The sequence below is a fragment of the Triturus cristatus genome, chromosome 1_2 (assembly GCF_964204655.1).
Source record: "Triturus cristatus chromosome 1_2, aTriCri1.1, whole genome shotgun sequence".
Classification (NCBI taxonomy): domain Eukaryota; kingdom Metazoa; phylum Chordata; class Amphibia; order Caudata; family Salamandridae; genus Triturus; species Triturus cristatus.
The window spans coordinates 450,503,279-450,516,445 of NC_140580.1; the positions used below are offsets into that span (position 1 = coordinate 450,503,279).

Consider the following 13,167-nt stretch of genomic DNA (forward strand, 5'->3'; position numbering starts at 1 on the left):
TAAGCCTTCTCACACCTTTAAACAAAATGCACCACAATAACCAGTAAACCCCAGGTGGAAAATACTAAACCTGCAAGGGAAACTATCCATTCAGCTTTTCCCCACCATCAAACTATACATGATAGTCCACAGTAAAACTTCATCTTCATTTGCTGAGAACAAATTTGGTGCGCCTGCATCCACCCAACTCTAGATATCTGCAAAATCCCTTGCCACCCGAAACAACTGTTGCCACCTTTGGCTCAGCTTCAGTGTTGTTCATGAAATACACCAAAGAAAAAAGGATACATGCAGAACGTGGTTTGCGAACTACAGCTAAAGTTGCTCTGAACTCAAAGCAGTGCATCTTAAACACAAATGGCAAGTAGTGAATCACCTTGTTCAACAGTGGCCCCCATATGCCAAAGTCTTGAAAAAAGATTGATGAATGGTAAGAACGGAGCACAGTCCATCCCACACACTTCATATCAATACTGGCACTATTACAACGTCTAAGCAGTGCTGCGTAAAAAAAATTAAACATCTAACCATACACTTGAGCACTTGCTCTTCTTGCAACATTTCTGCAGTCACCAGGAATTACCAGTTGTGTTAGCACCCTCTTGCAATTACACCACACAAATTTTAAATGGGACTGCAGTGCAGGTACTTAATTTGCTTTGTAACAGCGACACTAATTTTCCCTCATGAATGGTATCATGACCTCTGCCTGGTTAAATGTGCGCTCTACAGGTGGGCGAGACGCTATAAAAGAAACCTGTAATGTAGTCTGCATTAGTGCTTTTTTTGTACCTAGGCATGGTGTGCGCTATTTGAACAGCAGGATAATAAGTGTGCAGTCATTACACTTTTATTTTTTAAGGAGTTCAAATAGAACGAACCTTGCATATGGAAAGGGAAGAGTACTTCGTAATTAAGACAGACTACATTACTAATGTAGTCTATTAATCAATCAATAAAAGCTTTATTCGGAAAGCAAAGCACATCCATAAAAGCAAAGTACAAAATACAGGATGAATAATAAATGAGGTATTACAATTGGAGATTTGTTCGGTGCCTTACACAAATTTTTAAAACTTTGCGATATTAGAAAATGTTGCAGGAGAGTCCAACATTTGTAAAGCCAACAAGGCAGGACGGCATTCGCGTAGAGACATTTGTAGCAAAAGCGGTTTCAGCCAGCGTATTCTAGGTTCACAAAAAAATTTGCAGAAAAAAGTAACGTGTAAAAGGGACTGTAAAGAAATATCGTCGTAGGGGCAGGTGGGAAGTTCCCTTGACCAGTCATTAGTATTGGGAAAGGTGATGAGTCGGTGAAAGTTGTTAAGTCTAAATCTCGTAAGTAAAAATACATCATAAATTGGCAGGTTTAGAATAAGGTAGGGCTCTATGTTGTAGGAGGTTTGAATTAATAAAGAATGCTGAACGGAGGGTTTGCTGGCTTCAACTGCCAAACGGAGATCATCAAGATGTTTTAGACAATACGCCTGGAATAGTTTTCTGGGGATCTTTGACATGTCTTGGGGAGTAGTGTATAAGTTGGGATGTCCCAAATCATTACAGAATTTGTAAACTTAATGCAGCCAAGGAATTTTATGGAAATGTACCAGTTTGACAGTCCCTAATGATTGCTTGGGTTAAAAGCAATTTTTCTGAGGACCAAATACGATGCCACAACAAGATTGGTCGAAATCGGATGGTATCAGTAATATATGGCAAACCAAGTTCTTGGTGGCAGAAAAAAGTTGATGAGGATTTGGGGACTGATAGCAAGTGTCTCAAGAAGCTGTTTTCGTTTTTTTGAATGGAATAAACTTCGGCGTATCCCCATAGACCCGCTCCATAAGTGGCTGTGGTGATACATTTTGGGCGGTAAATTTCCAGAGTTTCTTTAGGGGGTCTCTTTCCAAGTCTCTGAGCGAAGGAGACTAGGGCCATGGTGGACTTCAAAAACTGGAGATTTCTGGCCTCAATTGCCCTCTTCCAGGACCCCCTTTCGTCAATCACCACTCCTAGATAGGGGTATGTTGTGTGATCGATCTTGGTGTCGATGTAAATGCCTAGTCCCTTTGGTGATTTTTTGCCAGAGGTCATTGTGAATGTTCTGGTGGGGTTTATTTTTAGATTTAGGTTGGACATAAAGTTATAATATCGATTCAGGGAGCGTTGTAGTTCTAATGGGGTACGAGCGAGGATTACCGCATCATCTGCATAAAGTAATGCGGGAATTTGACGGTTATTAATCTGGGGCAGGTCCTGGCTTCCCTCCAACATGGCTGCCTGCAGGCCGTTGGTATAGATGGTAAAAAGAAAGGGAGCCAGGACACAGCCCTGCCTAACTCCCTGCTCGACCCTGAATGACGATGATAACTGGCCCCCAGTGGCAAACCTCACTCTGGCAGTGGCGCCAGAGTAGAGATCTCTGATGTAATTAACTATTGTTAAGTCCACCCCCATATCCACCATGATAGACCATAATTTGGTGTGTGAAACACAGTCAAACGCTGCAGAGAGGTCAACATAAGCCATATAAAAGTTTCCTCCCTTTGCGTTCACGTATTTCCTTCTTAGTAGGACCAGGTTTAAGACAATGGTACTCAGGCCCTCCCTAAAACCACATTGAAGGTCGGAGACGATGTTGTTATGCTCCATCCAACATTGCAGCCGGTCGAGTAAAATGCGGCCCACCACCTTACCTAAAGAATCAAGTAACGAGATGGGTCGATAGCAGGACGGACTGTTTCGATCCCCTTTTTAAAGATAGGAACCAAGATTGACTCCGACCAAGAGTCCAATGGTGCGGTTTCACTAGTGGCTTTCAGCACTAAGTAGGAGGGGGGCCCATAGATCGGTGTTGGATTTGTATAAGTCCACGGGAACCCCATCCGGGCCTGGGGCCTTCCCACCCCGACTAGCTTTGAGCGCTAGGATAGTGTCGGACAGGGCGAACTCTATAGGGGGAACTGTGGAGGCATAGGAAGGGGCCGGCAGTGTGAGCGAGGGGGCATGAAGATGACGAGAGAGGGTCTGTAAAACTGAACATGTGCGAAAAATGATTAATCCAATCGTGCTCGGTTATGGTAACCTCTAATGTGCCACGTTCTTTTGGGCCAGAAAGAAATGAGGAGTTTATGACCTCCCAGAAAGCTGAGGAATCCTTTAATTTAGAGCGGATTTGAAGAGCAAGCCAAAGTTCTTCCTTTAGTTCTTTTTTGCGGTTCTTAAGGGACTCATTATCTGTTTTTCTCCGTTGGGAAACCTCTGCTTTGTCTCTCGGGACTCTCTTTAGGGCCATTTTAAGTGCTTTATGCGCCTTGGAGCAGGTTGAATTAAACCAGCTTACTACCGATTTCTTTTTGGGTTTTGGAAAAGTAGTAAGAGCCTTATACATCTGTCGTGATGATTTTAAAATTTGCTACAACCTCATGCGGTGTAGAGGACTCTGCCAAACAAATTGTAAGAGCAGCTCTGTTCCCTTCAATTAGCTCTAAGAATTTTTTCTGGGTCAATACTAGACCATTTTAAGGCATAACCGTTTGGCCGATTCATTGACAGTTTTTCTTGGGATAAAAATTTTTTGGGGGTGAGTAATGCAACCAGCTAATTCCATTGTAACAGAAATCGGAAAGTGGTCGCTATATGCACAGTCATGAGTGGTAAAGTTGGTGATTAGATTGACTGCACTGTGAGACATTAATATAAAATCTATACAAGTCAAAGCACCTCTACCGTGATATGTGGGGGTACTCTTAACATTTGGGATTATTAGTTCGTTTGAAAAAGTTATTTGTAGGAGGGACATGGTTTCATTCATCAACAGACCTTTGGGAGAGTGAGAAAAAGGAGTAAACGAAGATTCGTTGTGTTCCATAAAGCCACAAGTGATGTTTTTTTCACAAAGTGGTAAGTTAAAGTCTCCTCCCCAAATTAAGATGGGGGTTTTGACTAGGGGCCGATTGTGATACTCTAAGGTAACAGCGAATTTCGTTCAACAGACCTATCAGGTGAGAATCTTGCAAATTGTTATAAAAGTTGACAATGAGCACATAGGTAAGTTTATTAAGTAGTAAAGATATTGGGCCCGATTCACAGAATTAACTTAAGACAAAATCCTAAACTTACTACTTTTGGTATTCATAGAAAGCACTTACTACTTTTGGTATTCACAGAATGGATTTACGACTACTAACTTTACGTCCGCACTCGGGCTGGAAATTCCGGCCCGGAGGCGGAGCTTCTGGCCCGGAGGTGGGGATTCCAGCCAGTGGCGGAGATTTAGCCATGGACAAAATCTCCGCCTCCGGCCCAGAAGCTCCGCCTCCGGCCCGAAAGCGGACGTAAAATTAGTAGTCGTAAATCCATTCTGTGAATACCAAAAGTAGTAAGTGCATTCTGTGAATACCAAAAGCAGCAAGTGCATTCTGTGAATACCAAAATGGTAGTAAGTTTAGGATTTTGTCTTAAGGTAGTTCTGTGAATCGGGCCCATTATCTGGTAATTTGGGTCAGTTTTTAGAACGCTGGTAGATTGGGCAGGAATAAGATTAGAGATATAGGTTACTAGACCTCCCTTGGCCCGTCCTGAGGGAGAGGGAAGCGCTGGCGAAAAAAAGGTCTTGTAGCCAATGAGATGAGTGGGAGAAAGTGCCCACGTTTCCTGCAGGCAGAGGATATCGTACTGCCTAACAAATGCTAGCCAGCCCTCATGATGAGTTTTTGAGTGGAGACCTGCAATGTTCCAGTACATTGCACTAACTGGGTAGGAAGTAGGACGTTTTTCTGGTCTATTTGGTGATGTTAGATTATAGGTTTTTTGGGCAAGAGAAAGATCCTCAGGAATGGAAATCGGTTTGGGATCACAGCGAGTTATAGTTGGAGGAATAGTTTGAATGTCTACAGGGTTGGATGAAAGTAATGAGTGCTTGTGGAGATTTATTAGGAAGGAAAAATTGAGAAGCAAATGAAGATGGGGCGTTACTCAATAGGGGAGGCTCTAGTTCTGGGATCGGGGTTGGGAGACGTGAGTTTATAGTGCTTGTTTGCACAGAATTTGGAATTTTAGCAAACTTGGTGATCGTGGCTAGTCAGTCTACCTCCTCTATTAAGGACAATGAGTCGAATCTGTTTTGCGTGAGAATGGAGACATTTGAAATTTTTGATAAATCAGAGAGTGGCCGGTAGAAAAAACCAAGTGGTACAGAAAGAATGGCGGTTGGAATAGGCAAGAGATCTTCCTTTTGTGCTAAAATAGAACGGACAGCTCTAGGGGTACTAAAGTTAACAATAATACAGTCGCCCTGGATGGTTTTTGGTGAAGGGCCGATCCAGGCGACTCTCCGTACCATGATTATTTGGTTGGAATTTAGCATGTTAAAGTGTTTGATTAGCCAGTCCATCGCTTTGTTTCGCAGAGAGGCCCAGGATTCTGTCACTCCTTAGACTAGAGGGGGAACACCTGTTAAAACTACAATGTAAGGGCACGTAGCAGGTGGCAAATTTGGGCGTTCTAGGTTTAAATGTGAACTTTAGTTAGAAATTTTACAACCACTAGCTGGGTAAGTTTTCTTTGGTTGAGGATGTATCGTAGGTAAATTCTTAACTGTCGTACTCCTATCAAGTGATGGGTAAGTGGGTTGTTGAGAAATTCCAGTAGGCAGAGAACGAGTATGGTCCTCAGGATGGCCAGGAAGATTGGTCTGAGGAACAGGGTGAGTAAAAGATTTTGGTAAGCCATCAGATCTCTGTACACTAAGTCTGGGTGAATCTTTGGTTTCTAAAATAGGCTTCAGTTTTAGCTCAAAAGACTTGAGTATGTCATTTAGCTTAGAAAAAAGGATGCGAGCCATGGACTCGAGATTACGGTCTAGGGTAATCTTTATTTCTTCTGTAAGATATTTGAAATTTTGTTGAGAAACATTATCAGGTAAAGTTACATTGAAAGTAGGGTGGGCCACAGGGAGAGGTGGTCCTTGGTCAGTTTGTGTGCCCAGAGATTGCATTTTCGGTTTGGAAGGGTTTTTGCGTTGTTTTGTTACTCTGCACTTTCTCAGTGAACCCCAAGGCCGTAACTTGTGGGTGTTTCACTTTCCCTCTGGTTTGTGGTCCCTTCGTAGAAGGTGTAACGGGGGAGGGTTGGTGTCACTAATGGCAGATTGAATTTGTGTGATAGGGATTGTGGGAATGAGGGTAGAACTGGGAAAGGGCGAAGTGGAAGGGAGGGGAAGGGTGCTTTGAGGTAAAAGGCTGAGCGGGGACTGTTGGGAAGGGTCGATCGAGAGTCTGCGCTCTATAAGGTTTATTTCTTTGCTTAATAAGGAATCGGCCCGGAGAAGATAAGCATCCAATGTCCCCACAGAGCTATTACGTGTCTCCATATTTTTAGCACAAGTAGTATTGCAACAAAATGTCAAGAATATGACCAAAGCCAATTAAAAACAGGCGAAGTTTGAACCAAACAGTACACAGAGGTTGAGCCATCGATGCAATGCAAGCAAATGGCACGTGTTCATGAAACAGCACGAGAGGGAATAGCGGTTGACAGGTACCTGGCCTAGCCCAGCCTCCGTCTGCCTACAACGGCCTCAGACGGTCCCGCCCTTGTCCCGGCACTTCCCCAGCGCTTCCTCGCGGGAGGAGGGCCAAGTCACGCCTTTGTAGCGCCTCCTGGCACGCTTCCAGATCGCTGACAGCTGTGCCGCCTGACTGAGGGCTGCTGGTAGTTGTGGTCCTTGTGAGGGGAGGTGCTGAGCCCGGCCGGCACTGGAACAAGAGATGGGAGTGCTCCTGTGCCTCAGCGGAGCTCTGCCGATTTCACGCTGCTTCCCCAGAGATTTATGTCGCCCCAGGGACTCTGCCCCAGTCACGCCTTTGTTGCACCTCCTAGCGCGCTTCCAGATCGCTGACAGCTGTGCCGCCTGACTGTGGGCTGCTGGTAGTTGTGGTCCTTGAGGGGAGATGCTGAGCCCGGCCGGCACTGGAGCAAGAGATGGGAGTGCTCCTGTGCCTCAGCGGAGCTCTGCCAATTTCACGCTGCTTCCCCAGAGATTTATGTCGCCCCAGGGACTCTGCCCCAGTCACGCCTTTGTAGCGCCTCCTGATCGCTGACAGCTGTGCCGCCTGACTGAGGGCTGCGGGGCTGCTGGTAGTTGTGGTCCTTATGAGGGGAGGTGCTGAGCCCGGCCGGCACTGGAACAAGAGATGGGAGTGCTCCTGTGCCTCAGCGGAGCTCTGCCAATTTCACGCTGCTTCCCCAGAGATTTATGTCGCCCCAGGGACTCGGCCCCAGTCACGCCTTTGTAGCGCCTCCTGATCGCTGACAGCTGTGCCGCCTGACTGAGGGCTGCGGGGCTGCTGGTAGTTGTGGTCCTTATGAGGGGAGGTGCTGAGCCCGGCCGGCACTGGAACAAGAGATGGGAGTGCTCCTGTGCCTCAGCGGAGCTCTGCCGATTTCACGCTGCTTCCCCAGAGATTTATGTCGCCCCAGGGACTCGGCCCCAGTCACGCCTTTGTAGCGCCTCCTGGCGCGCTTCCAGATCGCTGACAGCTGTGCCGCCTGACTGAGGGCTGCTGGTAGTTGTGGTCCTTGTGAGTGGAGGTGCTGAGCCCGGCCGGCACTGGAACAAGAGATGGGAGTGCTCCTGTGCCTCAGCGGAGCTCTGCCGATTTCACGCTGCTTCCCCAGAGATTTATGTAGTCTATTAGTTATGATGCACTCTTTTTTCCCTATTCAATGTTATTTAACTGAGCCTCCTTGTTCTTCCAGATCAAGTATGGCAACAACTTAAAATACGTAATGAGTTCAGGAAGCGTGCTGTACTAAATCTTCTGTTGTATAGTGACCATTTGTAATGAGCATGCAAAATCTACGCTGGTCATTGTGTTGGCTCACTTTGTTCTGAGATGCGATATGTAGAAAGTTATGGGTGGTGTGGTGGCAGTTGGGAGTGGAGCTGAGGCATAGAGGCTGCGCAGTGTTTTGCTGCTCCTCACCAGTGGGCCGTATTCTATGGAAATAAACCACGTTTGGTTACTTCTAGTTTTGGGAGCATCATTTACTACTCTACAATGGCAACGAGCGATGTTTAAGTATTTAGCCCACTGTGAAGTAAGAGGAGTATACTACGGTCTACTTAAGTTAACCAGTGTCAAAGGCTGGTGTTAGTCAAGTGAAACATTTCACACATCATTAAGCTGAAGAAAGGTGCTGTACCAGTACAGCATAAAGTGCGTATGGTACCTTTAGGAGTTTGTGATCAACTCAGGCAACAGCTGGATACGTTATGTGCAGATGGTATCAAAGAACCTACTGATGGCTCTGAATGGGTCTCTGCAATCATTCTTACTTTTAAAAAACAATGTAAAAAAAAAACACGACATTGGCGGTTTGAGTTTGTGAAGGCTGTCTATCAACAAAATTACGGTTGTTGGCGGTCACCCATTGAGCAGAAAACAAGAATTACTTGCGGTAGAGAATAGAGGAATATGTTTTTTGGTACTGGATCTCAGGGCAGCGTATCAGTGAAAGACTGGAAGAGGAATCTAAAGATTTCACATCTTTTGTGACTTCTTTTGGGCTTAACAGATTTAAAAGGTTACAGTTTTGGTTGGCTTCAGCAGTGTTTTCCAAAAACTCACAATGGTCCAGGAATTGAGGGCAGGTGCAAGCCTTCCAAGATGACGAGCTGATTTTCACAAGGACACTTGATCAACATGAGAAAACATTTGAGTGTGTGCTTCTCACTTTAGAAGGTAGAGATGACTAAGCAGAGAAAAATGCAAGTTTATGGTTGGAGAGGATAATTCACAGCACAAGCCCCTGCACATTTGATCTACGGGGTAAGTCCTACGTAACTGTAGATGCCAGTTCCATGGAAGTGGGAGTCGTGTTGAGTCAAGTGGTTGGTGATGAAGAAAGTGTGATTTCATTTATTTCCCGGGCTTTGTAAGGTGCAGAACTACACATCAGCACCATTCAAAGAGGCTTTGGCATGGACTGTAGAAAAAAGTAAAAGCTCCTTATAGGGAAGGTCATTTGTTTTAGTCACCGACCATAAGCCTTTGGTGTATATGATGGAGTGAGAGCAGGAAAAGCCTCTTCTAGGTTGGTGAGACTAATTGCAGGAATTGAATTTTGAGATACGTTTTTACATCCAGAAATATGCTGTAACAGCAGATTGTTTATCCAGGTTGCCACAGAAATTTAATGAGAATGAGGCCGTTGTGAATCACTATGAGTGTATTGATGCTATGGTGCATGTTCTGGACAGACGTAAGGGTATTGTTTCGGAGTCAGAGTGGTTGAAAATGGCAAAAGAAATGACCAACTGATGAAAGTGAAACAATATGTGGTTAAAGGGTGGGCACCTAGTAGAAATCTTGATTCTGGTATCCATTGTTTTTCCCAGGTTTCTAGTGAGTTGAGTTTGGAAAATGACATTACTGATTCATGATCATTTTGTCCACCGAGGGAACTTACGCGCAAGCTCATTGAAACTGCTCACAGTGGACAACCTGGAATATCAGGTACAAAAAGGTGGCTAAAACGACATTGGTGGCCAGGAATGCATGCCAATATAGAGGGTTTAATCTATGCTTGCTCAGTTTGTGTACAGTTGGAAACAATCTTGTGAGCCCATCAGTTGCCAGGTTACTCCACAAGCACCATAGGAGGAAAAAAAAAGCCATTGATTTTGTTGGCCAATATAATGTCTTGGGGTTTGAGAAGAGATTTTTAATAGTGTTGAACAACAACTTAACAAGTTGATTTATCACACTTTTGTGAGAGATCCAAATACTGATGAAGTTATAAAATTTTTGAAGAATGTGTTTCAGATTGAAGGTTATCCTAAAGTCTTAATGTCAAGATAACTGTGTGCAGTATGTCATCTTAAACAGTGAATTTTCTCCAAGAGTGTATCATAGCGGAGAGGGGACCATTATATTGGCCTAAGTCCAATGGCCAAGTGGAAAGGGCCAACACATTTTTAAAAGAAAGTATTCAGGCAGCGCTGGCCAATAAGAAGGATGAGAGCACAATTCAAAAATAAATTAGGGCATTATAATACACGTTATTCAACTACAGTCTCCCTGTATTTTCTTATGAGAGGCAGAGAAGGTCCTACTGCTCTGAGTGGAGGTGGAAGGAGTGAAAGAAAAGTTACGCAAGGTTCAAGTAAAGAAGATTAAAAAAAAAATGTTTTAAAGTACCACGCCATGATACATCAAGTTAAGCCTAAACGTATTCGTTCAGGAAAGACTGGGTACATCTAGCCAAACCAGATGTAAATATGGAAGGTTTGCCCAAACTTTCTAATCCTGTGAGGGTGGAAAAAGTGTCAAAGAGGGTGGTGGAATAAGAGTTCTGTAGTAGTCCTTAAACCTGGACAGGAAATACTTTTCGAAGACTTAAGTATGGATGATACAGATTTTGGTGATGTGCTGCAAACAAATTACCCCGACATCTGTGATGGCAAGGTGCACACCACGGAAGGTGTGTGTGGTGGGGGACCTCGAAAGTAAATGCAGAGCAGGGAGAGAGTTCTTCAGAAAGCGCAAGTGTACACCTAAAGACAGTGCTGTTAACAGCCATGTACCTTCTTATGAGACTTCGCTCTGATATGGTTGAAGTAAAAAAAAAATGTTTACAGTCTGAGAGAAACATTAAGTTACCTAAAAGATTGAATGATTACATTTTAAAATGTACGGTGCGAGGAATTAACTTCGGTCAGTTCACTCTAGGGCTGTTTCCCCTTTTAAGTGCAATGTTTAAAAAAGGACGACATATACTCATGGGGTTTGATTGCATAGTATATATTGGGCCAGTGACTTACTTTCAATTGTTTTGCAGCAGTTTTAAGGCATTTTAAAGCATGTCATTGTTGAAAAAGGGGGCAATTTACGAAAAAAAAAAAATTCTGTCGACTTCACTGCTTGGTTTTACTCGTGAGTGTATCTCTCGAAATGTCACATTTGGCAGCAGGATGTCCCTCATACCCCCATTTGAAATCAGTTAAATGCCACACACAAGTAATCTGAAAACTGGGCAGCAATGAGTATACAAAGTACTTATTGAATGATCGAACAGCGATCACTGCATCTCTGACCTCAGAAGACGTTCTATAACGCTTTACACGAGGACAGAGTTTAAATAAACACCTTCACAAATTCAGGATGCGGGCCGATCCTCTCCAAACCGACACCAGACTAACTCGGACTGCGCACAACCGGAAAAGATGAGGGGGGGGGGGGGGGACGTACTAATAGGTATAAAACAGACAACGGATACTTTTTTCCAGAAACGAAGCATTCACCGCTTAAACAGATCTTCATTAAAATACAGGAGGCGGTGACGTCGGCTGCAGGGTAGACAGAAGCAGGTTGACATCTCTGCATGCGTTGACACAGTAGAGTAAGACAACACATTTTAGCTGAGGGAGGGGGGTCCTGTTTAGACTTCCTGAGCTCCCTAACAGGTCGACAACATGCGATGGCAATACCAAGCGAACCTTTCGCACATACACACCTGGACACGGCCATAGCAGCTCCTAACGCCGCGCTACCCGCCTCTAGCGGGCAGAGAGCCCCAGCTGCCCACAGGTCCCGCACAGGGCGGAGGCCTCTGTAGCCTTGCGCTCAGCAGCACCGACAGCTTCAATTCATGAGTTCGGATGGGACCTGCAGCTACTGCGTCTCCAGGGCTGTCTGCAGAGTAGGTATAAGCACCTTGAACAATGCAGGTACCCCACAGATCCGCGCCCCGAAATTAAACAACAGATTTTATGATCACCCCCCAGCACCCAAAAGCCTGGCTTTATAGGGACAGCCATCTTGTATTTATTCCTTCCACCATGGAAGCTGGCTTCTGATTGGTTACTTGGCCGACAGGTGACCAATCAGGAATGGCGTTGTACGAGGCTCTGGGCACTTGCTTGAGAACGATTCCGGGCGTGTGGCTGGTTGAGTTTGGGGGAGGGGAGGGCTCTGGCCGCGTGTGAAGACCTCACATTATCAGCGTTGTCTTGCGTACAGATGTGGAAAAGCAGCAAAGACTGGAATGCCAACCCATTTTGGACGGGCAATGACGGCGGCCATCGTGGATGAGGATGCAGATGGGTCACTTACGTTTTGACTTGACAGGTGTGAAGAAAATATGCTCAGACCGAAGGACCCTGAGGGTGGGGCGGAGGACGCGAAGGTACGTGCCTTGAATACTTCCAAAGCCTCCTAGGAGATCGCGCATTACAACAAGCATTTACAGTGCAATAGGTCTCGCATTTGCGAGAATTTGAGCTATTGGCATTGTAAATGAAAAAGCCTTTTATTAACGTATTGGTTTTGAAAACATAAATAAAAGGCATTGTCATTTACATGCCAATAGCTTGAACTCTGGCAAATGCGAGACCTATCGTATTGCAAATGCTTATTATAAAGTTGTCTTCGGGAATGATTCCCAACATACTCAGTGCAGGTAAGGCTTGTCTGGCACACCACAAGCTTATTTGAATATTTAAGTAGTGCCCTTCCAGAAATGCCCTTCCAGCAATCACTAGATTTTTACCAAATTTGTCTGAAAATTATGTTCTACAATATACCATTTGCAACTGTTTTTTTCCCAAAATATTCTTGGTGGGACACCCCGAGCCCCGCAACCTTTCATAAAGAAGGTTACACTAGCTCACTTCTCTTGCATATTAAATCAAATTCAAAGACTGCATTAATCCCAATCACTTTTCAGGTTCACCAGCTGCTATTGATACTATGCCTGATTGCATATTGCGCAGTCCCATAGGTTTCTCCTCTGCCGCTCTTAGTTGAACTTCCAAGCTCATATAGCATGGCTGGTTATACAATGCCAATTTTATATGGTTTACTCTCCGCAACTCATCTGTAGACCCCACAGAGCATATAACAAGGGTGGGTTGTATAACGCATATTCCTATGGGTTGCTCCTTGTTGCTCATGGACATATACTTTGGCTGGTGGCATACCGCCCACTCTTATTGGTGTCTCTCCTGCCACTCCTGGGTGGATTAATCAGTCCAAATGTCATGACTGCTGTACAATGCAGATTTCTATGGGTTGTTCCATGTCACGCCTGGGTGGAGTCCTAATGCATATATCATAACTAATCATAAAATGGTTACTCCTCTATCAGTCCACGGTGCACCGG

General features: G+C 44.8%; 1 protein-coding gene and 1 long non-coding RNA gene across 3 annotated transcripts in view; one reads left to right on the top strand and one right to left on the bottom strand.

Annotated features, from left to right (window-relative positions):
• Positions 1 to 11,847, bottom strand: part of BTAF1 (B-TFIID TATA-box binding protein associated factor 1) — an 852,875-nt gene extending 841,028 nt beyond the window's left edge. For both annotated transcript variants that reach the window (XM_085606166.1, XM_085606165.1), the window contains exon 1: positions 11,521 to 11,847. In XM_085606166.1, the coding sequence (XP_085462292.1) occupies positions 11,521 to 11,534 (14 nt within the window). In that variant the 5' untranslated portion in view covers positions 11,535 to 11,847. The remainder of the gene's footprint in view (positions 1 to 11,520) is intronic.
• Positions 11,848 to 11,959: 112 nt separating this feature from the next.
• Positions 11,960 to 13,167, top strand: part of LOC146867479 (uncharacterized) — a 40,920-nt gene continuing 39,712 nt past the window's right edge. The window contains exon 1 of the long non-coding RNA XR_014966094.1: positions 11,960 to 12,192. This is a non-coding gene — a long non-coding RNA (uncharacterized LOC146867479). The remainder of the gene's footprint in view (positions 12,193 to 13,167) is intronic.